We start from the raw sequence: 27,899 nt of genomic DNA, 5'->3' as shown, positions 1-27,899 counted from the left end.
ACAATAAGATTCGGGATGTGAGCACAACATCTCATATGTAAGTACTTCGTTCCATAACGGTGTCTTTCCCAATTTTTGCTTTTCTTCAAGTAATCAATGGCAAATGTAATTAGAACTTGCATTATCAACGATTCTGATAAAAAGACTATGGACACCCCAATTAAGAAGACACTTCTCTACCATCTTTTCAATAGTCTCACCTTTGTGATTTGGAACTAGACAAAAATTCAGAATCCTTTTTTGTAAGTTCCAATCACTATCGATGAAATGAGCAGTCAAAACTATGTAGATTTCCAAGTGTCAGTTGTTATACATATTCTATTACCATGCAGAACACTCTTTAACTTTCTTCTCTCCTCCATGTAAAGTTCAATGCAATCCCTACCAACTTGAGTCCGATAGGGAAAATTTGTAAACTTGGGCTGTATAACCTTCACAAAATGTCGAAACCTTTCACCCTCCACAAAACTAAACGGCAACTCATCAATAATAATCATTCTAGACAGAGCATCTCTATAAGCTTTTAAGCTAAAACTAACAACAACAAACTCTTTATCTTTGAAAGACAATATTTGTTGCGATTTATCAGCCACCACCTTATTGTTAGCATTCTTCTTAGGGCATCTCCAATGGGGGGTGTAAAATTACACCTCCACCTAGGCTCCACGTAGGTGCCATTAGGATTTTACACCTCTAATTGTATAGTATTGTATAGCTCATAAATATCCACACTCTATACTCTCCAATGGAAGAGTGTAAAAAAAATAGATTTTAAACTCGGACGTCACTCCAAATGACGTCCTTCTTTAATTTAAACTAGGACGTCACTTGGAGTGACGTCCGAATTAAAAAATAAAGCTTCAAACGTGTGTTGAAGTGACGTCCGAGTTTTTAAGTTAAACAGACGTTATTTTAAGTGACGTCCGGGCTTTTTATTAACTAATAGCGAGAGGGGAAATTTTTCACCCTCTATTAGCTAATACACTATTACCTACGGTATAACACCCCCATTGGAGAGAGTTTTTTTATATTTGGGGTGTAAAATTTCCACTCTATACGGTTTACACCCCCCATTGGAGATGCCTTTACATACTTTCATATGACTCAACATATTAGAAGTTCCACTACTTTTCGAAGCACAAGCATAACTAACAGGACAATAATTACATTTGGCTCTTTGATTTTTGGGATCACAACCCTCTATCTTATGAAAATGATCCCAAGCAGGAGAAGATAAGGATTTTCTTTTATTACCTACCATAGTAGGATCGACCGTATCTGTAGGATTTTCGACAGTTGACTGTAAAGATGGGCCATCACTAGGAACCTCAATAGAAGCCATCTAATAAAAATGATTAAATGACACATATTAGCAATTGAGATAAAACAAAAAGCCTGTGACAGATCGATAAATTTAGCAAGTGTGAAAGACTGAAAGTGCACTCATTTATATTTAATTGTGGGAAGTGGGGAACCATGTGACAAATAAATTGAATCGAGATATGTAGTCAATGAGAAAGGGGTCACCATTTCATAAAGAAAGGAAATAGAATAATAACTCTTTAAAAGTTTAAAGTGACAATAGAACCACCTGCTTAGACACGAATTCTATGAAAACTCTCTCTCTCTCTGTCTCTCTCTCTCTCTCTCTCGTCTTTAAATCTTACAACAATGCAACAACAAAAGAACCACACCTGTATACTAGGTAGTTATTTTGGATCTCCAGTATGACCATATTACCTTTTCAACATCTCTTTAACCAACAACAACAAAAGCAATTCTATGACGGAAATAGAATAATAGCTTGGCCGGACTTCAGATGTGGGAATATTGTTGTAGAAACACGCCATCAATGCTTTTGGCTCATTTAGATGTTGTTGTAATGTTGTTAATTCATTAATTAGATTGGTTTTGGCTCTACTGTTTGTTTTTTAGAGAAACACAGAAACAAAACAAACAAAAAAAAAAAAAAAACCAAATAATTAGTTATTACCTTTATTGATGATGGTGTTGACTGATGGAAGAGTGGTGGAGGAATGGTGGAGGCCTAGATTGGTGGGGGATGTAGCGGCTCAGCCCTAGTTAATGGGTTTTTACTTTTTACAAATTGGTAATTTGGTACGATATATTTTTAATTTTCTACTAATCTAGTGTATTTAGATATTGCGGATCGGGTCAGTTATTTTCGGTTATACCAAATCCAAACCGAGCACCGAACCGACCCTGTCGGTTTTGCCATTTAACAAACCGATCCGAACCGTCTTAAATGGATAACCAACCTGTATAGATCGGATTGGGTCGGGTCGGTCGGTTTAGTCGGGTACATCGGTTTTATGCACACCCCTACCTGCAAGCACAAAATTACAGATGTTTGCAGAAAATACTTAGAAGCGACAACAACAAATCCATTACATGTAGACTGGTAGAGGTTGAGATGTACTACCATCCTTTGACCGGTCGCATTAGAAAAAGTGAATCCAGGCCCATAGTACCATGGAAGATATTCCCTCCTGTCATATATATTCAGTTTGTGTAGTCATGAGAAAACCATACAGATCAACAAAGGTGCTACTTTGAAGAAGCCTACCTGCTTTAAACAACAATATAACCCTTGCCACTTTACACCATGTCAACCTTGAAGACACGAGTACCTTAATATGCATGCAGGTTTCAATTTGTCAGGCTGACATGACTCTAGGTGGCAAGGATTCTATCAACCTTCTGAAGAGGCTAGGTCCCAACGTACTTTCCCAAATCCCAATTACATTGAATAACCTCAACATATTTATCCTTAAACAACAAATTATAACTACCTTGCAATGTAGCTAAGAACTTTTAGAAGATAAAACAGAAACCCTAAGCATATTGAACTTGGAAATGGGTAAAGAAGGCATTATATATCTGAGCATGGATTTTGACTTAATTCAGTTCAGTGGCTTCAGACTAGCATGATTTAGAAATACATACCAAGCAAAACACAAAGTTTAGAAATACATCGTTGTTACAGATATAGCTGTTTTAAGGTGAAGCTTACTAGCTTCAACTTCTTTTGGATGTTCCGCTAAACACTTTTGAAAGAACTCATTAATAAGCATATCTTCCTATACAAAACATTTAAGAGGTGGCTCTCACTGGGTTGGTGTCAATTTCTCCCAGACTCGCTAAGCAAGAGATTGAAGACATTACATTATTGAAACTATGGTACCTGTGAGGCCGAATCCCCTTTTGAAGGTCTGGTGGTGTCAACATGTCATAACCAATAATTGATGACCTAAAGCCTGGAGCATATTCATCTATCAAGGAGAAACATCTTTTGGCAAATGATTCCTGAGAAAGATATGTGAAGCTTTAGGGCAACATGTCATTAACAATAATAAATGATTCCTGGACATATTTTCTTTATCAATTTTATCAGAAATTGCACCTTACCTAGCAAAAAAAAAATAATAATAAAGAAAAAAGGATATGTGAAGGTAGTAACAGAATTTGAAGACGCATTTAATTTCACGAGACACAACCATGCAAAAAGCCTATGGATCTCAGTACAAGCCTCTTGAAGACGATCAATATCATGTTAAAGTTTTGACAAGAAAAATATAGAACATGAATCAGTAAACAAACGACACCATTAGTAAATTAAATTTTACATATCTAACAAACTTGGAAGAGAAATATAAGACTTCAGAGATGTATCATACGTACTCTGAACACGGTATCTTCCCAGCTGCCTTCCAAGGGTTTATAAGGAGTGTATTGAATAAATAGGTTAATCACATGCTTACCTACAAGGAAAATCGTAAGAAACATTCATATTCTCTTCTCTCTTCGTTTCCTTTTCCTTTAGTGTCAATCTTCACTAACCAAAGAAATAAAACCAAATTTACTTCATTACATTATCTTCACTTAGTATTAAATGCATTAAGATCTACATTAGCAGCACAGCTAGAAAGTAAAAACTTAGTTTGAAAAATTAAAGCCTATTACTATTTGAAACGCCCTTAAGATCTTTGTACATCTCATCAAGGTTTCTCAAGGCCATGATTAATCAGCGGCACAATAATAAACATCTTCCCATCTCTTATTAATCTTTCTCTTCCATCTAGGGTTATCTCCCTCTCAACTGCACAAAGGCACATCAAATCAGTTCTCTCTCTTTTGTACCTCATTAGCACTTCATTGTTTTCTTCATTAGCTTGGTTTTTCTACCTCTTGTGAGATTGGGAGAGGAACCTCAGGTCTTCATCTTGATGAAAGCGAACCTGCTTAACATTTCCCAAAAATAGAACAGTAGAACACCATCAGGTGTCAACCTTACATATTGACATGTTTCAACAACCCAATAGTTTTGCATGAGCCCCAATCTCGTTTCTAAATTCTAAGAGAGTGCATATATCAGTTCTAAAACTCTTCAATGTTTCTCTTAAAAGCTCACAATGTTGAAGCTCAGTACATTCTTCTCAAAATACAAAAGAAAAACTATACATGATCAGATGCTATGAAGCGTAGGATAATAAACCAAGTACCAGTTGGAGAAATAGTCCTGTCCAACACAGAAGGAATCGTCATCTCAATGAGCGGTCTTCATGACGGTAAACCATTCCAAGCATCTCTAGAAGCGGAATCAATCTCTTCCATACTTCAGAGAATAACAACAGAGAAAAGAGTCTATGAGTTTAGATGTCAGATAGCAAAGGGAGATATATGTTGGTATTATTGATAGTAACTTAAACCATGAATCATCATCACACTTGTTAGTGGTTAAGTGTTTGTTCAAAATCAGTTGACTACTGAACTCCATTAATTAAGCAAACTAATTAGACAACTACTGGACTCCATTAATTAAGCAAACTAATTTAGACTGACCCTATATGAATGTTTAATGAAATGCCAAACAAAGTGTGAAAGCAAAGATACATGTGAATTACATAGTGGGAAACTTTTCAAGGAACTACACAAGTGAGCTTGAAGAAGGAACTGAGACAATGTGGAGCATGCTGGGAGGCTCCACAAACAAATCTGTCTTTCAGAGGATACTTTAAAATGGATGCAGATGGAGTGCATCAGAGACCATTTACAAAGAAAATACCGATTTATATCGAGTCAATCCCATGTCAAGGTGAACTTCCCGTTAAAGAACAGAGCGCTTCTTTAGTCCCTTCTTATGTGGAACTAGATAAAGAATTGAAATATAATACATGGAGATAGTTATCTACCTTTCTGAACCAATATGAATGGTACCAACATGCTGCGGTCCAGCCTCATGAAGAGTAGATTTACAGCACTGAAATTGGGGCAATCTGAACTGCCAAAGTAATTTTTGTCGTACCCTGTTCGCATAAACGATATCTGCATTAGCAAACACCATCTTAAATTTGTTACATCTGTTTTTTATTTTTAATATTCCAATAGGCAAAAGATTCACTTCGTCATTTATCTACCAAATATTTCTCACAAATTGGTAGGCACTCCCTAGGCAAGTGCAATCAAACAAGTACAATTCGTGACATCCTTTAAATGCCTAGCCACACTTATCCATGGACCTTCACCACAGGGCGTCATAACGAGCTCACGAACTGGCATTTGTGTCAGTAAAGCCCCAGGCTAAAGGAAGCCAAAAATGTAAATGGGGAAAACAACCTTTCAGTAAAGTGCTAAATGCAAAAAACCTAGAAGCCAATTTCCACTACAAATGGAAAAGACAAGACGATTGTGGTTCATTCATCCAGCACAGATACGTGTTGTTAATAACCAGGATACACAGACAAGACGATGCGTGTCAAATGAGAATCTGGAATGGAATAGGATTTAGTGTTGGGCTTTGGCTTCGGCATTCCCATTATTGTTTTGCCTTTTGTGAGTTCAAAGGAAAAACACATTGGACTGAACGGTTAGATCCAAGGGAGGCATATCTAAAATCTTGGTCTATGAGCCATGCAGGGTAGTGAATACTGAAAAATCGATGTTCTAGCTTCTCTTATGGAATGGCTTGAACAGTTTCCTCTTGTTCTGCAAAACTAAGATTAGTGAGTGAGTTATCCCAGGGACAAAGTTACATTTTCAAACAAGTCTTTCTACTTTTCTATTTTTTTGTGGTTCTCTACACCTCATAGGCCTAACTCTATTCCCAGCTTTCCTCGTCCTATTATCCGGAGCGGTAAAGTTTCTTCAGTGATTGCTTTATTTGCCTACAGAGCCAAATGCAACCCTAATTCTCCTAATATCTATTTCTAATATATCTGTCAAATAGTTTGTTTTAATACCTAACTTAAATACAATATACTACATAAAAAATAAATAAAAAGAAAAGGATATTATACCCGCATGAGGGCAATGTAGAAAGGCCAAATAGAGGGCATTTGGTCTCATTCCAGTACACTCTAATTTGGCCTGAATCATGCTCAATGTATCAATTGGCCAATTTCATTTTGTACATTGCATCAATCAGCCAATGTACAGTTTTCGGAAAGTATGTTGTATGTTCTGGTATTTCTGTCTTAATTTTAAGAACATAGAAAGTGGAATTCGTGTCAAAATGATTGTCACTAAGCAACATGATCTCAGAAGTTGGATTTTTCAATTCTACATAAATATCTAACTTTTTGCTCATTAAGGAACTTAATTGGTCATATATGAAACAATAGCCATGGCATTCATTTTTTTTCTCAACTCATAATACCAATTAAGAACTTGTAAAAGGTAAAAAGGTCATGACCTTTTCAGCAGTGATGATCACATACTACATAAACTGACTAATGTGTAGAACTGCAAATATTTCAAACCTAAGTAACATGGACTGATGGACACTTCATACTCTCAAAAACATCTGTGGGACACACGGACAAGTTGTGCATACTATTTCAAGCTAGGGTTTCTTCTATACCTTAAAGAGTAAGAAAATGATATATTAACATAGTTACAACCCCATGATGATATGTCACTTTAATATTTATTTATCTGTAAGGAGCAGCTTCTTAATGTCTTGAGCCCAAGTATTAGTTGTGTAACTAAGAAATAGTGATAGATTTCTTTTTTAATTTGTTGTGTCCCCGTGTACTACTCCACATAGGTCCTGTGTCGGACAAAGATGTGTATCCGTGTCGATGTGATTTAGTTTCAAACGTGATCAAGCTAAGAATGAATACAGAAAGAAGGAAAATACAGATTTTATCTTCACTCGATAGCTCAATATTGGGATAAATAACTTACAGAACTGTAATCAGAGTTCTTGATCGCGTAATAAAAATCTGTGGGTAGAGCAGTTTGTGGAATTAATTCCTGTATGAGAAAGTGAAGAAACATTATTGAACATTACTCATTCCGCAAGATGAGTATTTGTTTGAAAATTTATAACTGGTCTATCAGCTACTAAAATACTTGTTGTGGACAAAAAATAAAAGAGCAGAAAATTTGTTGTACCATAAAAGTGCGATAAGGAGTTGCATTTGACAAAACAACCGAAGACTGCACTCTTGTCCCATCAGCCAACAGCACCTAAATTGGTTGCAGTCAAGCAAGCCAACATCATAAAAATGAGAATAATTTTGTGAAATTTTGAGTTCCACCTAGTATAAGGGCTCTGAAAAGTGAACTAACCCCATTTATAGCTCCAGAGTCCTCGCTAATTGTGCACTGCACAACCTAAGGATAGAAGTTAGGTGATCAAGCCAGTAGTAGATGAACTTTTGATATAGCATAAGCAAACACAAATGGACACAATTCCCAAAAGTAGGCTGATACTCTGGAAACAGTTTTTCCATGTTAGTTTCCTATCCAGAAACAAGGAAGCTGACAGAGAGCTTAGATAGAGTACTGAAAGATCTACAAAGCCTATGTTGACAAAGACATAACTTTACTGACCTATAAAACACTAAATTTAATTAAAAAAACAGTGTGATGGAGGGGTCACACTACAACCTATTTACAAGCAAATTATATCGCAATACAGCCATCATTTCAGATTCCCAATTGAACGTAACATCATCAAATCTAATGTGCTTCAAAGCACCATAGACAAATATCCAATCCCAAACCATATGAGGCTTGTTCTTTGTTTTTAGTAGCTGAAGAGTCTCATGATATCATAAGTTAAGCTCTCTATCACTTGGGTTAGATCTTTCAGTACTCTTTAGCTCTCTATCATCTTCAACCACAAGTAAGCTTCTTCAGCTACTCAAAATATTATTTCTAAGTTGATTGTTCTTTGTTTCAATCGATCAAAGAAAAGTACTTGACTAAAGCACCTTTTGAGCATCAATACTAAGGAGTATCAACCAGAGAGAAACTTTCAAAGTCTATAACACAAGTTGAGAAAATGAACCTCAGTGTTTGTAACTATATAAGCCCCAGCTTCTGTGGCAGCATTACTTATAGCCAAGGATATTGCACCCATACCACCCTCAACGTACCTAAAACAAATATTCCTTCTAAGTTTAAGTTTCTGATCCTATAGTTACCAAAAATATGATATTATCAGTCATAGACCATAATAACCATAGCCAAGCTAACACATTAATACAACACAGAGCCAAGGCTGCGCCATTATGTTAACAAGCAAGTCCACAGAGTATCAAATCAACATCTAAATGAAAGGTTGCAAATGAGATACTTACGACCAAATGCCACGATCGCCATCAGTTTCTCCCATGACATGATGTAGCAACACGTATCCACTTCCAGGTGTATGGCCCTAGAAAGAAGTTCAGGACCCAAGCACAGAAAAATTAGGCATCATCTAGCAAGAACAGTTTACAGCTAGGTTACATGGACACGCCATATTTTGAAAAAAATCTGTGTCGGATACGTATCCACGTGTCCGTGTCCGTATCCGTGTTGGACACACACGGACACATATTGTATTTAATTTACCTAGAATTTCTGATTTACCATCTAATTTAATAAATTTATAATTATTAAAAAATTAATTAATTATTCCTATCCGTGTCCCCATGTCGATCTTCAACTGCTCGCCGTATCCGACACCCCGTATCCGTGTCGGACACCGACACGCGTGCCCGTGTCAATGTAACCTAGGTTTACAGTTATACAATAAAGAAAAGATGCAATATTTGCGGAAAGCCTCTGCCAGCATTCCCACTAATATAAAGCTCTTGACTCTTTAGTATAGTTGATGGAATTAGTAGTATTAATTAATTAGTAACTTGGTCTAATTAGTAATTGGTATTCTGGTAGGATCTATTTTAGTAGTTGGTTTCTAGTTAGGATTCCTTGGAGCTCAAGGAATGAATTGTATAAATAAGACCTTTGGTCTAAAAAATTAGTGGGTTGGTCTATTGAGAATATAGTAGTGATTTTCGGATTAAAAGTGTGTTGATTTTAGGTTTTACTAAAATCCCATTTATCTATCAAATTAGGGTTAGAATTAGCCTTAGTTTATCAATGGTGTGTTGATTAAAGTTGCTTCTGCCTTTCATTCACATCAATAATGCTTAAAAGAAATTGCAAGGACACAAACAGTTTCTCAAGCAGTGAAGATTTGGAAAACAAAGTTAAAAACACTGAGCTCCATATAGTCCATCTGTCCATGTCAACATTAAGAAAATTTGTTTAAAGACTGAAAGGTCAATAACTTGTCTAGATTTGAAAATTGAAACAAAAAAATATTAGTATAAAAAGTAATTTTGCATCCCCAGAAAGTTAATATTAACAGAGGGTTGAACTGTCAACTAACGTATGAGGTCACAATTTTACAAACAGTTTACCCTGTTAATAAACACATAATTCAATCAACACTAACTTAAAAATCCTAATCCCAATGTTTGGGGTTGGCTGAGTGAATTACTCTCCTTAATGAAACCTAGGGCCTTTTAAACATGCCCCCCACAACTATGGTAGAATTAGGGGTGCTCCCCCAAAACTATCAAGCAAACATGCCCCCTCTAAATCCAAGATCCAATGGTAAAGCTGCTTAGAGTCAACGAAAAACTTCATCTTGTAAACGTTGGATCTTGGATTTGGGAGGGCATGTCTGCTTTTGATAGTTTTGAGGGGGCATCACTAATTCCACCACAGTCATGTGTGTCTGTGTCTGTGTGGGAAGAGGGGAGGGGGGGGGGACGTCTAAACAGCCTTTAAAGTTAAAAACCAGGGCTTCTGATAATTCAAGTGTCAATCAATCTTATAAATACCACCTCACTCAAGGTCCTCTGCTACCATTCTTTTCTTTTTCAGGACCTTAAGGTCAACAAGCTATTATTTCTCCTATTATTGGCCTAATTTGCAAATAAAAAACAATACCAACTGAGTTACCTTCACTTTGACAAGTTGATAACTTTATGAATGTAAATATGTAATTATTGTTATGAATAATGTTAAAGGAAATGAAAAAAATATATCATCAAAAGAAATAATAAAGGCATAAATACAGATCTCGGGCACAATCGTCACATTTCAAATTCCCAATTGAGGTGCAATATACTCGATAAGGTTACAGTTCTCAGAAAAGATATGCATATATGTCCCCATGCACAGAACATATTATGATATTCTTTAACTGTGACCATCTTGCTTTATGTTTGTTCTTTCAACTCTTTAACATATAACAATTGACTAATTTATGGAATAAGACATTAAGAAGAATGATTTCACGGTGAAGTCCTACTATGAAATCCTAGCTAAACAACATGCTTTCGAGGTGCTTTAAAAGAAAAGTATAGTTTTATGGTCTGAAGTGACTTCCAAAATAAAATAAAATTGGAAGCCAAAAACAATGTCAGTATTTTGGTCAACAAAAAGTATTGTTCTACAAATAATGGTCTCCCATATCTTTTATGCTCATGAGAAGTTAATTTAGAACTAGATTAAGAATTGGAAGATAAAAACAAGACTAATTATGTATTTACCAATCTATGTCACAACAGGACCTTAAGACAGATGGATATGACATTTTACAACAGGATATGACATCACTTTAGAAGCTACAATTAACATTTTCATATTCTATGATACCAATGATACCAAGAGGTGTCTCGACATCCAAATTAAGTATGAAATGTCTGACACAATTAGGGAGATAAAACTAATGCACAAAGCCTACGGCAGTGTATCCTCATGCGTTTGACATGCGGGGTATGATATTGTCAGAATGGAAAATTCCCATAAACAGTTACATCAGGCTATAATTATATGTGGGGTATGATAATATTCTTCTTATACAACAAAGGACGCATAACGTAGACAATAGTTATACAGTTCCACAATGTAGATGAGGTCAAAAACTGTACCATAGTTCCAATTACAGCATCTGTAGCCAGTGTTGCCTTCAGGACATCCGTCTGCAATCAAATCAGTATGTGGAAGTAGGTTTCGTGAGAGTACTGTTTTACAAATACCATGCTTAACAAACAAGACAACAATATCAAACTCATGCAAGGAAAGTACGTATTCAACAAGGTATAGTATCAGAGAAGCAATCACAAAATTGATGCTGATTACAGTTCAATTGAAAAAGAAGGAAGAGACTGAACAACAACAAGAAGAGAAGTAGGAAGAGAGAAAGAAAAGGAGATAAAATCAGTGGTAGAATAGGGGCACACAATTTCCATGTATGAACAATTCAATAAGAAAGATAAAATACTCATTAAATAAGACCCCCAATGCACAAATAAGAACCAAATAGTTAAAAGTAAAAAGAAAATATGACAACCTCAAACCAGTTATTCAAAACCTTTGATGCTGGTGCTACTAAAAGATCCATAAAATCCCTGTCAAGATAATTCAAAGATAAATTAAAGTAGGGACGGAAGTGTAACTCCCCCACAAATGAAAGACTTGGAAAGCGAACTCAGTCGGCTTCTAAATGATTTAAGTATATATATTTAATAGTATTGTTTTTTGGGGAGGGATAAAACCACTCCATCGACTTACAAATTGAATTAAGATCCGATTTTTTGTGGATATGATCTTCTCACAATGGATACCATGCCCACAAAATTTCATCCTATTTGGATATGTCTAACCTTGCGAAAACTAGTGTTCAATTTTGAACGTTTATCTAACGGTCCAAAATTTTCCGATTTCATAATAACATTTGATTAGGTTAAACATATTTGAATGAGCCAAAATTTGATGGGAATGTTATTTACGGTGGGAAGATCATATCTACAAAATATCAGCCCTTAATTCAACTGGTAGGATGAGATATGGTTTCATACGTTTTGGGAGTGGCTCGGGAGTGGCTCTATCCCTACTTGTTTTTCAGATATCGGTCGGTTCACCTTTATTATTATTATTTTTTTCTTTTCATTCTTCAAAATAATAAATAGCTAAGTTGCATTGACACGAATACATGTGTCCGTATCCGACACGGACACGAAGTGGTCTGATGCGGCGAAATATCAAAAATTGGGGTATATTACAAACAATATGTGACTAGAACATGTCAGTGCTTCACCAGGAGCTTAATGCTATTCTACATGGGATGAGTGGTTGTCTGCAAATGCAAATCAAGAGGATAGCTATACACTCTGACTCCCTTATGGTTGTTAATCTCATTAAAAGAAGAGTTGAAGCACCATGGAGTTCCTGGAACTTTCTAGGACATATACAATCTTTATGTATTAGGTTTGAATCTATTGATTTTGTTCATGTATTCAGGGAGTGTAACTTTGCAGCAGACTACCTTGCTGGACTAAGTACCTCTCTTGAACATCATCTTGTTTACTCCGTCCCTCCTCTAGATAACAAAATCACTACTATTGTAAGGGAGGATGTTACAGGGAAAGTGTACTTAAGATTCGGTCTGCCTAACCCTAGCTCAAAATTAAAAAAATAAATAAATATGAGTAAACAAAACTTACACCATATCATTCTGACCCAATTTGAATGCCTGCCGCAAACAATGAGCCCAATATGCTGATTTACGCAACTTATCCTTCACTATATCAGTGTAGGATAACAAGTGATGTAAAGCTTCAGGTGGAGGTGAATCCAATAAAGGATCCATGAACTCACAAAATTTCACCAGCTGACTCTCGTATCTATATTTATTATTATTACAAACCAAAACACGTCATCATCAATTATATTAATATAATATAATACATTAAAATACAACTTAAAGTTAGTAGTACCTCGGATAAGCGTCAGCATCTCGTTTAGAGAATTTAGATATCTGTGAATGGTTAAGAGCAGCATCTGGTCCCAATAAAAGATACCGCCCATCAATACACGGCGTAAATGACGAAGGGTTCCTTTTTAGTAATTTCAACCCATGTCTCCCCAGCTCTAATTCCCTTCATTTAAAAAATAATAATAATAATAATTAAGTAAAAAAAAAAAAAACAGTTATTTGATGTGAAAATATTTTTTTTACTTGATTATAGATGGGCGAAGGAGGCTTTGGAGGTAACTACAACGAGAGAATTTAAAGCCAGGGATAATTTCTTCAGTTACAGCTGCACCACCTATATGTTATGAGATATGTAGAGCATGAACATGTGTGAATATCAAGGATCACTCTTTACCTGTAGACTTCAACACCAAAGCAAGAAGCCTCGCAAAAGATTAACTATTGGCACTTCTACAGATTTCAGGCATTAACAATGCACCGTCAGAAGGTCCATTTGAGTTACCCAAAATATGGAAATTCCTTCAGTCTCAGGCTTTAGGCATCCCTCAGTCTCCCTCTACTTTTGCTACAACTGCTTAGAATATTGATCCCACTCTTTGTGCCACAGTGCATATCAAATTTCTACAGAGCATCACTTTAATCTCAATGATCAAAGCACTAACCTGTATACTGACCATACCAAGGAACACTGCACATAGTAATTTTGCTTATCTAAATACACTGCCATAAGGATGTCTCAGTTGTCCAAATACTTAGGATCTCTCAGCCTCCTGCTTTAATACCTTCAGCATCAGACTTTGGGCTTCCTTCTATTGTGCTCTGCTCTTGCTCTGACTGATCAGAAACTTCATCAGGGAAAACATCGGACTGTAAAGATGGAGCAATATTGTTCACATGTAACCATGTCAGTTCCCACAAGCTGTCACCACCTAATGCACTTCTCTGCACGAGCACTCCTCCTGTCCTCATAACAAGCAACGTGTTTTTGAGAAGCTCAGGCACTAGTTCTTGAAGCTTCTCACTCTTTTTCCCTCTGACCTTGCACTTCATATACTTCTCCATACGGCTGAGAACTCCCAGCCACAGTTGGCAGAAGGCAGTTAGCTGTGAGAGATCAGGCAGTAATTGTAAGAACACCTTCGACAAGAGCTTCATAGCAAGAACAAGTGTTCCTTCCAAGTTACGATAATCCTTTGAAGAATGCCCCTGAGCAATCTCTAGCAAGTCATCAAGCACAGTGAAGATGACAAGGTCAAAACATTGCGACCACAAAGTATGTGGAAAACAGACACCATCGACCCCCATCAAGCACCGCTGCAATGATAAGAGAGCTTGGTTTCTAATCTCTTCTCTCTGGTCCAAACAAACTTTCCTTTGTCCCTGTACTAGCCTCAGCCACATCCCCCCTATATCCTGAGACAACTTAGAAGTTGTCTCCTCACCCACAGCAACTTTGGCTTCACTAGACCACCGCGTTAAACAAGCAAGAGATCCTTCCATCAGATCTAGCGCACACAAAGACCTGTCAACCTGCCCAACTCGAGACTCAGCAAACTGTCTTGCTGCATCCACACAAAAAATATAATTTGCTGGCGAGAGATGGGCGCCATCAGACATAATAAAAAGTAGCGCCTCAAAACCTGGTTCAGATGCTTCAGGATGGCGAGCAGTGATTGAAAGCAAAGAGGTGATTGTGCGCCATCCCATCTGAGATCTAATGTGTGTAGCATTGGCTTTCACAAGACGCATGACTTCTTGCGTGATGTTCTCACAGTATGCATCAGCAACATGAGCATCAAGTTTCAATACCAATTGCAGTGACCTCAGAAGCTCGTCAGCCAAGTTCTCTTTATATGGAAGTAGGCGCTGACATATTCGTAGGAGTCCAAACACTGCCTTCTCCACAAGAGCACAAGGCATCAGAGTTGATTGAACGATGCTACATGTGTTCGTAAACACCTTGCCACAGGAGAATGATCCTGTCCCGATTGTTGAGGGTGATTACAATAAGCAATTCCAAGCAGAAGACTGCAGCGTCCTCATCCTCAGGAGAGGTACTACCTTTTTGGGGTCTTCCTGCAGCCCAAATGAGAGCTCGAGCAAGCTGCAACAAGGAATCAGACTGTAAAAACTTGCTGTCCGTAAATATGCTATCAATGTGGCACTTCTGAATTGTTTGCAATGTACGTTGATGAGCCTGAAGTTGCTGCTCAGTGGGTTGTGACCTTGGCTCTTCTGTGTCAAGTGATAAGAGCTGGCTGAACCTGCCCATGAGCCCAGAGGATCTCCGAGGAGTACCCATAGAAGGCATTTGAGATGCCTATAGAGAGCTTGTAACAGGTTTACCTTGACCAGGGTCCGCAGGGAGCTCAGAATCATCAGCAACGTCACTGGCGATACGAGCAGGAAGAAGACCAAGCTTGTGCAACCTTAAAATACAATCAAGAATGTTTCTCCAGCCAGAACGGATGTAATTACCATACCTATTTACTATGGTGAAAACTGTTATTGTTGCCTTCCTAGCTTTCGCATCGTCACCGAAAGCAAGAACAGGCTCCTCAATGGCAGATGGGTTCAAAAGGGTAGTGAACTTGCACAAAGACACAACAAGATCATCCAATACATCTTCGAGATGATGACAAGCAGAAATCTTCGCAACCGCTAAAAATCCATCAACACATGTTTGGAAAACATCTTCATGCTCAGCGTGATCAAATACCACTGAGATAGCAGCAATTGTGGGACCCGACATGACAGTAAACATATCATGATCAAGGAAGGCTCTTGAATCAGAGACAATAAATGGAGAGGTCTTCTTCGATTTGCGCATCAGATCCACCCACCGGCTCGGAGTCATCTCAGGAAAACCAACACCTTGTTCAGGAATAGTCCTAATCTCATTCTTGCAGATCGAGTGGTACAGCTCAGAAAGGAACTCACGGGGAAGATCACTCCCGCCATTAATGTGTCGATTGTTTTTGATAAAATCTTCTTCTGTCATCTTCTTCTTAACCTGGACATTGTGCTGATCCGTGTTAAGCATTATGATTGGATAGGACAGTAGCAGTGCCGCATCCTTGTTGGCAAGAATAAGTGGTGACTGCACATAATATCTTTCTGAGAATGCCTCAAGAACCCTCTGTATCTTCTGCGATTCCCCAGGCAGGCGGAAAGTTTCCAAGAACAGACGCAATGCAGTATCCAAATTCATTTCTTGAAAATCAAAAGTACCAGCGAATTCATGGAGCACTTGCACACAGAAATCGTCATGATTTCCAAGAAAATCCCCTACTAGATTGTTATCAAAACCGGCTGTCAGGCTGTGTACCTAAAAATGCAAGCCACACTTTGTGGGTCAAGTTTCTCAGGCAGCAGATGAGTTCCTTGTAGAAATTCTAACCCTTTCTTTGGATCTCGGTTAAAGTGATCAGCGCCAATCATCAACCTTCTCTTAATATACTTCCTACGACGGACAAAAGGAACCCAGTAATTAGGCTCGACATAGTTCTCACACTTCACAGTCCAGAACGGGGTATATTCCTCAAAATCCACCGGAACCTGCTCCGAGACAGGAGATTCATTGCCAATCCTCTCAGCCATTCCCTGGATCACAGCAATTAGACCATCCAAAGCTAATATGTGCATTGCAGACAGAGGACAGTTCACTGGAAATGCGCTCTTTGACAACAAATTAGCAAGGTCTTCAAACACATTGCTGCAGGTTATGTCACAATCTAAGTTGGCATACATCTCTACCATAAATGTTTTCTGTCTGCAGATGTCAACCAGAGCTTCCATAGCAACTTCCTGCTGCTGGTAAGAAGCCCCAAGCCTGCTTTGTGCAAGCCTCAAAATCACACAGGAAAAGAAAGCTTCAAGTTGTAGCTTTAGCTCTGTACGCAAATGATGATAGAGGTTGAGAACAATGCTGCATACCATGGAAAGAATCAGTGGACTCATTGACAGACCAAACTGCATGAGATTACGGAAAAGCTCATCCTGTATCAATGCCAACAGCTTAGGATGTTGACTAATAGAGGGCCCGCCCAATTCAATAGCCGAATTAATCAAACCCAAAGCAAAAAGGGGCACGTCTTCATCAAATGCTATAGTATTTGATCTGGGACCCATACCAATGTGCTCGATAACATTTAAAAGGGAACACAAAAAGTGAAATATCTCCACCATGCAGGGGACTCCGTATGCCTCATTCATAAGAAGCACGTCATTTGAAGAAGCCTCCTTATCATTAATAGTTCCAAGTGTATTCTCACTTGTCATACTTCCCGCTGAATTTGCGGAAGCAGATGAAGCAAAGCCAATTGAATTGGCCATCATATTCAGAACCGTTGTTGCCATTGTCTAACTGTTTACTCACAGAATTAAAATCCTTGTGATCCCCACCAAACTGCATAAGCAAAAGCAGCGCCCATATGAGAGAGAACAACTAATAAAAAACAAAAACAAAAACAAAAAAGGAACTATTCACAAATACCTCCTGTTTGCCAGAAGATACAGTCCCATTAGCCAATGAATCTTCCACGATGTCAATATTTGGTAGATGCGAGAAAATGCACCTAACAAGTTCATGCATCGTGTGACGAGCTATTCTTTGTAATAACTCTCCTTTCGCTCCAGCCTGATGAACTACACGAAAACAAGTATTCACTATGGTGCATACATGCTGGTTACTCAAGACAATTGCTGCTTTGCTTTTCATGCAAGCCAAAAGAACCTGAAGTATCTTCATCAATACCACTTCTTCTGAGGCAGGATCTGTCACCTCAAAACGGTAACTTGTCACTGCATCAACTACCAGATGCATTGCATTCTCTACATTCACAGTATCTAGATGAATTACATCAAGAGACAAGATCTTGTAAACAGAAAACAAGGCCACACTGGTAATTGGTGCACCAGTTTCATCAGATCTAATCACTTCCAAAAATGGTTGGAGATATAAAACTGGATTTATTGTATTCCACTGTTGTTGCCATGAAAAGATCTGCTTCCGCAATGTTTTCAAAGATTGGATAAGAGAATGCTCTAACTGATCATCACCCGCCATGTAACGACCTCCCCACCGGATGTTTCTCCTCATAACAGCTAACACAGCACCAATTTCTGAATTCACCATACATGATAATGCCCCTCTGCTAGATGTATGTTATACAAGACTATCATTCTTATCAATCATGTTTTTCGTATACAACTGAGATATCCAGACAAAAAAGCAAGTTCTTTCCTCGCTGTACAAGACTAATTGTAGACTTGTAGTCCACAAAAAACAAGCACGCGTTTTAGATTTTAAATTTTTAAAAGAATAAATAATGAAACTGACAAATTGAGTGACTGACAAAGGGCAACATTTTTCATCTATTCTATTCTAGATATGAAGGAAAATGAAATTGCCGAGATTGAAGTTCAAGATGCAAAGACATTATCCCTGTTGGCATAAAGGAGAGGCAACGCCAAATTATTATCAGGAAAAGGAAGGCACAAAATGGGTAAACTGAGGAAAATAAAACACTTTATAAGATGAGAAATAACAATAAAAGGGAGCCAGAAATGTACATTTTAACTTGGCTAGTTATCAGCACTCAATTCGCACAGACCCACTTTCTGATGATACAAACTTGGGCTTCCTTTTAACCTGCTCTAAGCACTGGATGACATCTCCAATCTGGAAATCATTGTAAGCATCTATTGCAAGTCCACACTCATTCCCCTTCCCTACTGCATCCACATCTTGTTTCTCCCGCTTTAATGACCTACAAGATCCCTCAAAGATGACCTCTCCACTCCTCAAAAGCCTCATGGTTGAGACCTTGGTGACACGACCATCAGTAACTCGGCAGCCAGCGATTTTCATATCCCCTCCCTGGGATTTGGTCCTCCCCTTAAGCTCAAAGATGCTCAACACCTGGGCCTCTCCAGCAACTTGTGTTTCTAAAGTACCCGGAGCCTTGTCAACAATAAAATTCCCCAAGTCCTCCAGAAGATGGTAAATTACCCGATGGACCTTTATCTAGACAGACAAGTATTAGTATTGATGATCAGAACTTCAGAAGTGTAACAAAGGGGCAGAGGGCCATGACATCATTATCCCAATCTACCAAGGATATATATGTGATTTGGTTCACAAGTTAAAAATTACACTAATTCAGTAGACAGGTCATGCCTCAGATGACTGAATTTCTAGAGCATCCCCAATTATGTTCAAGATAATAACAATATTTGACAAAAGCACATTCAAAGAATTTTCATACCATAAATCTATATAGGACAAGTTCATTAAGTACGATTCCAACCTTTACCAGTCTTTACTTGAGCCCTAGATGAACCATGGGAGCAATGAAAACGAGAACGAAATTCCATAACACCAAAGTCCAATCAATAAGATAACCTGACCAATTTCCCATCCTCCCATCTCCCCTCTCTTGGATCGCTATGTTAGCAGTGTTTAATACGTATTGTTCATGTTTCCTTAACAAGATGCACTAATGACGTTTTAAAGCTGTCAAATTCAAAATAGTAACGATAATAATAATCTAAAAACTAACTTAAACTTCCTCCGCATCGTCCTTTTGCAGTATTCCAATCCATAACTAGGATATGGCTACAATGAAACAGGAAAAGCCCTCTGATCTTGACATCAGAGAAATCTTAGTACTACTGGGTACACTTATTCTTCAGCAAGGAAACCTAAGGATGGCCATTACTAAGTTCAAAACAAGAAAACAATAGAAAACAATCAAGCACAACCCGAGTGGCACAAAGATGGCCAAGCCAAAGGATGCCTATAGTTTCTTCCACTCAAGCATCTTCAACATGAATGTAGTTCTCCAGACATGATATTTTGTTCTTGCAAGTCAAAAGAAAACTCCACACTCAAAAGCAATAGTAAAGTAAAAGCATTACCTGGATACTGGCACGATTTGCTAACTGTGTAACAGAACTTGGTGGGCTGCGTATGTTAAACCCAACAATGCATGCTCCACAAGCTTGTGCTAAGTCCACATCTGACTGTGAAATGACGCCAACACCAACATGGACTATATTGACAAAAACCTGTCAATGATATTCAAGGGAGGAAGCATAACATATTGGATTAGTTAGTTCCGGGATGAAGGCATGAAATGGGCACTTCATCATTACAAAGTAAGATGTCTATGGATTAAAAAGGAGTCTTTATTTCAAAGCACTTTTTCACTTGATATAGCAATCTATATAATATACTATGCAGACTGCAGAGCACCAATACGTTCAACTAAACCAGCAAACCGTTTCACGCAACAGAAGCTAAACAACAAGCATGCCCCTAGACAACTAGACAGAACCACAAATAGGGGTGGCAATGTCCACCATGGTGTGGACTGTGGACTCAATCTATGAACAATTTCTAAATGAGCTAGATTATTAACGCATTCTATCAATGCACGCCTTCAATTTAAAACTCACCAGAAAGGAAGTAATTAACCATATAATCATAGAGTTCACTTTTTAAGGCAATGCATGTCAATAGATTGTAGATTAGATTACAAAAGAAGGTCAGGTATACCTGAGGACTGTTTAGACTCTTCAATGCATCTGTGACTGCTTGAACAGTGCCCTGCACATCTGCTTTAACTATTATTGGCAACTCAACCCTCTCGGGCACATCTTCTGATTCGTCAGGAGTTTCTATCCTGCCTTCACCAATCTTCTTAAGCCTATTTTTTTCCAGTTTTTTCCCCCTCCCTTCACTCAACATCCTTGCTCTCTCCTCTGAATCTACAACAGTAATATCATCACCAGCCATTGGAAGTCCCCTAAGCCCTTCGAACTCAAAAGGCATTGAAGGCAGTGCCTTGTCCTTGACCTTCCCCAGCATATCTCTAATAGTCCTTATCTTTCCCCATTCAGCACCTACAACCACATATTGCCCACACATCAAAGTTCCTGCCTTCACAATGGCAGTAGCCATAGGGCCACGGCCTCGGTCAAGCCTTGCTTCCACTACATAAGCTTGAGCAGGGCCATCAATACGTGCTTTAAGATCCATCAGCTCTGCCTGGAGGAGTAGTGCCTCCTCCAACTTATCCAATCCAGCTTTAGTGACTGCAGAGACTTCAACTACTTGAACATCTCCACCCATGTCCTCTAAAAGTAAGCCCTCGGAACCAAGCTGGATCCTCACCCTTTCAGGGTCAGCAGCTGGCTTATCACATTTGTTGACGGCAACCACAACGGGTACATTAGCTGCCTTCGCATGGGCCATGGCTTCAAGTGTCTGGGGCATCACACCATCATCCGCAGCTACCACAAGAACCACTATATCTGTTACTGCTGCACCTCTTGCCCGCATAGCACTAAATGCAGCATGTCCTGGGGTATCCAGAAATGTGATCGATGCTCCTGACGGCATATCCACAACAAAAGCACCAAGATGCTGGGTGATGCCCCCGGCTTCCTTTGCTGCGACAGATGTTTGACGCAGAGCATCTAAAAGAGAAGTTTTTCCATGATCAACATGACCCATGACTGTTACAACTGGTGGTCTTGGTAGGAGTTCTGCACCTTCATTAGAGTGTAGCCTTTTGACATTGACTCCAACTTCCTGTACAAAGATACATTATAAGATTGATCTACAATTACTCAAATAATAGTTTACAATTATCATCCAAAATTAAAATGATAATGATCTCTATAATTGTGGCCTCAGCTGAGTTGTGGATATGAATAATATTCAGTTCAGAACTTCAGACCGTTCTATTTTTGCAAGATTAACAGCAGTCACAAAGAAAAAGGGGATTATACCATGGCAATCAGCTCCACAACATCAATGCTAACAGGATCAAAATCTGATCCAACCTCTTCCCCAACATTTACAAGGATCTCTTCAAGAAAAGGAATTGATCGACCAGTACGCTTTGCAAGCTCTGAAATAGTCATACCTTCAAAAATATTAATTGTTCTATCAGGCATTGATTTTTCAATTTTCTGGATAGGCACATATGGAGTGTCTACAGGTGGTCGGCCTCTATTTTTTTTCCTCGGATATTTTACTCTCTTGAGAGGTTTCAAACCAACAGCATCATCGCCTGTTCTCTTTGATGCCAGTAGCTCTTGGCTAGCATGGAAATGCCTATACAACATTAAGTTCAAACAAGTTAATTATCCTAGCCAATCAAAAAAAAAGTTAATTATCCTACTAATCATTGCAGTGTTACATAGCAGTTTTAACTTGTAAACAAGAGAAGTATGGCCTGACATCAATTTATAACTCTAGTTGAATGCCTTGTAAGGTCTGTCTAAAAATACTGTAAATATTCATGTCTGATGCAGTTTGTTTTCTTCATTTGGAAGAGAAAAACAGGTGATATATAGCTCTTCCTTTGGACGTAAGGTTACTATTTTATGGCAATTGATTATGTTCTTTTGAACTGGAAGGAGAAAAGGGAGAAGCATTCATTCAGCTCAATACTTTCTCTCTCTTTTTTCCCATCTTCCTCCCAATTTGTTTAGGGACACGGTAGGCACTGGTTCCATTGGCAGTAAGGGAGGTTGATGCAACCCATGTTTGACATGATATCCAGTGGCCTACTGGTCAAAACTTGGGACATTGGGTCCAAGGAAACAGAAATATAAGGGATTAGGAAATAGCTAAGTTACATTGACACGGACACGGACACGGACATGGATACGAAGTGTCTGACACGGCAAGATATAAAAAATTGAGGTATATTACATACGATATGTGTCCATGTGTGCCCAACACGGACACGTGGATACGTATCCGACACGGATTTTTTTTTAAATATGGCGTGTCCATGTAACATAGGGAAATAGAGTTCATACTATCGAAAAATAAATAAAAAGAAAAAAGAATGCTATGTTTTGGTTAATGTGGTCTGAGAGACAGGTTTTGGCAATGAAATGGGTTAAAATTGTGAATTTTATCTTTCCAGTACAGAATTCTTTATTTTAGCTCTAACATTGTGATGTTTTCAACAAGTGCTAACTGTGTGCAGCAGTTCCAATGAAAAATTTTCCCCATTTTTGTCCTACCAACACATCAAAGGAAGCATAAATACTCAATGAATCTACTCTACTGCTAATGAGGACAGTGGTTGGTATTGTGGTAGGAAGCAACATTTATTTATTTTTTTGCAATTTGCAGTATGCGATACCTACACACAAGCATTTCTTTGATTTGTTATATAGTTATCTCAGAAAGTAATTACTCAAAGAGGAAGAAGTGTTACACATGGCATTGTCAGAGTGTAGCTAAGAGTCACCATTACCATATTTCTTATAAAGGTGTTTTAAAGCATAGGTGGATTACCCGAATGGAATTGTGCAACTCAAAGGCTAAAAACAGCCTACATACAAGCATTTCTTTGATTTGTGGAATAACTTAGTTTTGATGACACTATAATGTAGAGACTAGACATGCACAATCACAACAATGGCCAGGAAGAAGATTCAGTAGATTAATTATTTACTTCTGTTCACAATAAATAAATAATAATAATAAAAAACAAGATCAACTAACCGAATAATGTTTTGTTTGGTTGATACTGTGCCATTTCCAGTACATGGGAACGATGTACTAGCAGAAACTTCTGCGCCACAAATATCCAAGGAGTCAAAGAAGATATTCAAAACTAAAATTTGGACTAACTTTTTCCTCTAGAAGATGTAATATACAAATTTTTATCAGTACAAGACTACAAGCAGCAAAATGAATGACGTAAAAATAACCTGGAATGAGCCTGATGGAAGTAAAAATGGAACGTTTGGCATCTCCTCCAAGGGCTTTTGACGTCAAGACTTTTATAAAACTATAATTGTTACCCTATAAAAATTTGTAACATATTATTTATAAATTCAACTAATATATATATGTATAAAAAGAGAGATTAATACATTGAAACTCACCTTTGTCTTAAATAATAATCTAAACGCCATTCACAAGCATATTATTATTATTGAACCCTGTATGTACAAAATACAAACACGGAAATGTAAAATGTTAAAAATGATAAATTGGTGTAGAAAGTATTGATATAAAAGTAAAAAATTATTTACCAACTAATTGCCAACGGGTTTCTGAGGTTTAAAGAGGAGCGCGGGCATTGACCAAGGTTTGGTTTTTCAGGTGGGGTGTGTGGGCGTGTTGGAGTGAGAGTAAAACGAGGGACCAGAGATTAATGGGTTTGCTCTTGTCCGCAGTTCGCACTCACAAAGAAACGAGCGCATGCCCAACAAGAAGTACCAAGTCAATATTTCAAAACTTCAAAATTTCATGTCCTTATGTATGTAAATATCGTAAAACTCTGTGGCATTTTATGCCAAATCGGTAAGCGCGATTTTAGTTTTAGTTTAGCAAGGCTTCCAAGCTTATTTCTTTGATAGCAACATGCTAGTTCGGAGTATTGCGTTGGTGAATGGTAGGAAAACTGTCAATTCTCTGAAAAACTTATTGATTTGTACATTTTTGATTTGATATGCTGATTGATGATTCTGCTTAAGACTGCACAAAAGGTACTAAAGGGTGCACCTGAGTGCACCAATATGACTTTTCAGGTGTTTTTTCTCTTTTTCATTGTAGGTTTTGATCCTATTTAGCCAACAATTTAAACTAATATATCAAACATTGCATGCATTTAGAATGTTCAACAGTTGATTCTAATTTGTATGATGACATTTGAGCATAGCATTTTTCTTATAATTGTATATATAGCTATGTGTTGCCTACTTCTATTTTCACTGTTTCTGAGACATGTTGCCTACACACGCGCGCACACAAACAGAAAGTGCTCAAGCAGAATTGATTATCTGCAATTCCCTAGATTTACATGGCTCTTCCTCTTTCATGCCTTGCTCATCGTTCATAACCCTAGCCCTTTCTCCCTCACAAGGTCCATAAGCCCAACAACAAACAAGGAAGTAAAGAAAATTGATGGCACTCATGACTGTAAGAAGCCAATAGTAGTAGTCATAGTGACCCTTGTTAAGGTTACTTGAAACCCAACTCTCCTCCCCACTTCCTCTTGTAATACCATTCACAATATTCACTATAAGACCAACTAGCAAGTTTCCAAAAGCCATCTCCAGACCAAACAAAGCCGTTGCAATGCTAGACATACTCTTTGGGAGTTCGGAGTAAAAAAACTCGGTTTGTCCTATTGCAAATAATGCCTCAGCTAAGCCAATTAAACAATGTTGCAGTACAAGCCACATTGCCGACATGTCCAACACGCTTTCAGGATTTTCAGCAAAGCCTTGTTCAATTGCAGTTCTACATCTATGCTTTCCACTATAGCCGACACTGCCATAGCCATGTGTAAAACCCGAAATTTAAATTTGCCACTGTTGGGCCATGGTTTATATTGGGCCGAACTTTAATTACATTGGGTCTTATGTGTGGACCTTGTGCTATATTTTTGTGTTGAGTTGGGTGCGATCCAGACACCCAAGTGAAGTTATTGGGAAAATATGGAAATTGGGGATTCTCTGGACCAGCTCTCGGGATGTAGAGAGAGAAAGATTAAGGGTTTTGGAGATCGATAAAAGCTCTTGGCTTGGAAATTCAAAGTGACTTAGAGGGGAAAAAGGAAAGCTAACTTGGGGAAATCCATGCTAACCTATAGTCCTTCTATCATCTATTATTTGGTTGCTCTTTGAGAATCGGTATGCAAGGGTCAGGCTGTTTAATTGGTAATAAGACTAAGGGAGTATAAGAAGAAACCCAGTTTCAGGTCAATCCTTTATACTCTATTAATTCCTTTCGTTTGTTATGTGTAGGAATATATATATATGAATATATGAGTTTCGTCATAAAATACTGTTTTAATTTTTTTTCAGAGTTTTTCTTTTTCTTACTTCCTCCAATTAAGCTAAGCTAAAGAAGGTACAAATTAAGCTAAGTGTATGTATATTAAGAGTATACAATACATACCTTTCCAAATGGGGAAACTAGCTGGTGAAGAGCTGTTATTCTATCACCTAATTTTTCCTTTCTCACCTGCAGGTAAAAGAATTTGGGGAAAGAACTGTATAAGGACATGATTTTTTAAGTTTATGGTATGTTGTGCAGTTAAATCGGAAATCGGACGCTACTCGGTCGGGGATTAATCGTGATTACTCGGACAATTTTTTTCAAAACACTATATTTCTATACATACACCTGTTAAATTACTTAAAAATAATTAACAAGTAAAAGCATTGATATACCAACATAATAAAGCCAATAATGGATAAGGCACTGGTCTATAAAACCAGAGATTCTGGGTTCGATTCCCAGCAGAGTTGTTCCATACTTTCCATACTCTATTTACTTAGTTTACCAAGCGAAAGCAAAAACACAACAATAATGGAGAGCAGAGCAGATACTCTATTTACTTAGTTTACTATTGCACTGCTGCCTACCCTCCCAAGTCCCAACACAGAGCAGATACGCTGTCGAAAAAAATCACAGTAGATACCAAATAGTGTAGATAGTCTTGCTTTTGAAATCAAGCTGATGTTTTATAGCAGAATACGGAAGCTAAATTGTAAAGTGAAATGGGAAGACTTGATCCTTCCTAATTTCAATATGATTTTTTGTAAAATATCAACAATATTGTATCAGCAATGGAAAAACAACAGTTGTCCAATCCAATTTTCTGGTTTTCGTCTCAACCTGAATTGATAGTAAATGTCATTTCACATATATGAAAGATATTATTGAAGCCACACAATTATAACGATTCAGCAAACAAACGGAGCAAGTTTAAAAATGAAAGGAGCATCGGCATGGTTGTCAATGAGACAAGACTATCTGAGCCTTTTTGTTGGGCTTGCCTGGTTATTCAAGCATAAGCATACCCCTAGAGCTTATTGAACAGGAGGAGGAGGAGGAGAAGAAGAGCTAGCGTACCTGGAAGTCCTGGAGAAAACGAACTCAACTTTGCTTCAGAACCTTTTATTATTGTTAGGGCTGTTTAGTGTTTCGCGAGCCCTAAATTTGCTTTGGACATTTTTTTTTTTTTTGTTAACTTTTTAAAAAGGCCCGATTTCACACTATTAAACTCACCCGGGCCCGAATAATTACTAGTATACTGCCATTGCAGTGGGGCTATCATTTATTTGTTTTATATATCGGTTAGACTAGAGTGCCACCCCTACTGGTCCCTTAAATCTTTTCTCAAGATCGTCAGATCTAACACTCTAAATTTCAAACAACAAACTGGGGATAAAAACGTCATTTCCTAAATCAAATTAGAAATCCACGCCTTGGATCTCGAGTTTTCTCTATCTCAAGTGAACTGAAAGTGAGTGAGTGAGTGAGGACAAAAACTGGACTACGCATTACTTTTCTTACAAAACATACACACACCCAATTCTTCATTATACAACAGATTGATTAAAGACTCAATTAAATGTCAGGAACAATTTGTTGTTGGAATCTACAACACTATGAGAAGGTATGGAAATGTTGAACCAGATAACACTACTTTTTCAATGATTTTTCGTGCTTCGGTTGGGTTTTATTCAATTAAGATTGGAGAGTCGTTTCATTGTCAGATTTTTAAGTTGGGTTTGGATATGAGCTGATTTTGCAAACTGGGTTGTTGGATTTTTACTCTAAGGTTGGTGATTTGAGTTCGGCGAAAAAATTGTTTGCTGATATCCCGGAGAGAGATGTTGTAGCGTGTAATGCGATGATTAGTGCATTGGGCATGCATGGTTATGTGAAAGAAGTAAGGGAGTTGTTTGATCAGATGAGGGAGAAAACGTCTTCATCTTGGAATACTATGATAAGTTGTTATTGCAAGTTGGGTGA

At 37.9% G+C, this 27,899-nt stretch overlaps 2 protein-coding genes and 1 pseudogene across 2 annotated transcripts; all 3 read right to left on the bottom strand.

The window, feature by feature from the left end:
* Window positions 1-72: 72 nt before the first annotated feature.
* LOC147514704 (uncharacterized) lies at window positions 73-7,657 on the bottom strand. The gene is made up of 8 exons (XM_086584808.1): window positions 7,594-7,657; window positions 7,417-7,491; window positions 7,207-7,275; window positions 5,214-5,346; window positions 3,703-3,782; window positions 3,206-3,327; window positions 2,444-2,510; window positions 73-1,342 (listed from the first exon to the last, which is right to left on the bottom strand). Exons 2-8 carry the CDS (start codon window positions 7,417-7,419, stop codon window positions 992-994), a joined length of 825 nt encoding a protein of 274 aa, XP_086440934.1. The 5' UTR covers window positions 7,420-7,491; window positions 7,594-7,657; the 3' UTR covers window positions 73-991.
* Window positions 7,658-8,608: 951 nt separating this feature from the next.
* Window positions 8,609-18,193, bottom strand: LOC147514703 (ARF guanine-nucleotide exchange factor GNOM-like). Its single transcript, XM_086584762.1, is given in 8 exon segments — window positions 8,609-8,686; window positions 11,241-11,291; window positions 13,089-13,250; window positions 13,482-15,029; window positions 15,031-16,409; window positions 16,412-17,395; window positions 17,397-17,495; window positions 17,583-18,193. Coding segments are annotated over 5 exon segments (4,248 nt in total). The 5' UTR covers window positions 18,189-18,193; the 3' UTR covers window positions 8,609-8,686; window positions 11,241-11,291; window positions 13,089-13,250; window positions 13,482-13,849.
* Window positions 18,194-24,892: 6,699 nt separating this feature from the next.
* Window positions 24,893-25,324, bottom strand: LOC147514702 (protein NRT1/ PTR FAMILY 1.2 pseudogene; annotated as a pseudogene).
* Between the last annotated feature and the right edge of the window lie 2,575 nt (window positions 25,325-27,899).

Source organism: Coptis chinensis, chromosome 2 (genome assembly GCF_015680905.1).
Source record: "Coptis chinensis isolate HL-2020 chromosome 2, ASM1568090v1, whole genome shotgun sequence".
Classification (NCBI taxonomy): domain Eukaryota; kingdom Viridiplantae; phylum Streptophyta; class Magnoliopsida; order Ranunculales; family Ranunculaceae; genus Coptis; species Coptis chinensis.
The sequence above is the reverse complement of the archived record's forward strand: the minus strand, read 5'-3'. Positions and strand labels throughout refer to the sequence as shown.

What these genes read in the sequence shown, in the direction of transcription:
- LOC147514704 (XM_086584808.1), bottom strand. An exon ending in GGGAAGATACCGTGTTCAGA is followed by an intron (nt 3,328 to 3,702) that starts GTACGTATGATA and finishes TATCTTTCTCAG; the next exon opens with GAATCATTTGCCAAAAGATG. An exon ending in AAGGGGATTCGGCCTCACAG is followed by an intron (nt 2,511 to 3,205) that starts GTACCATAGTTT and finishes TATATATGACAG; the next exon opens with GAGGGAATATCTTCCATGGT.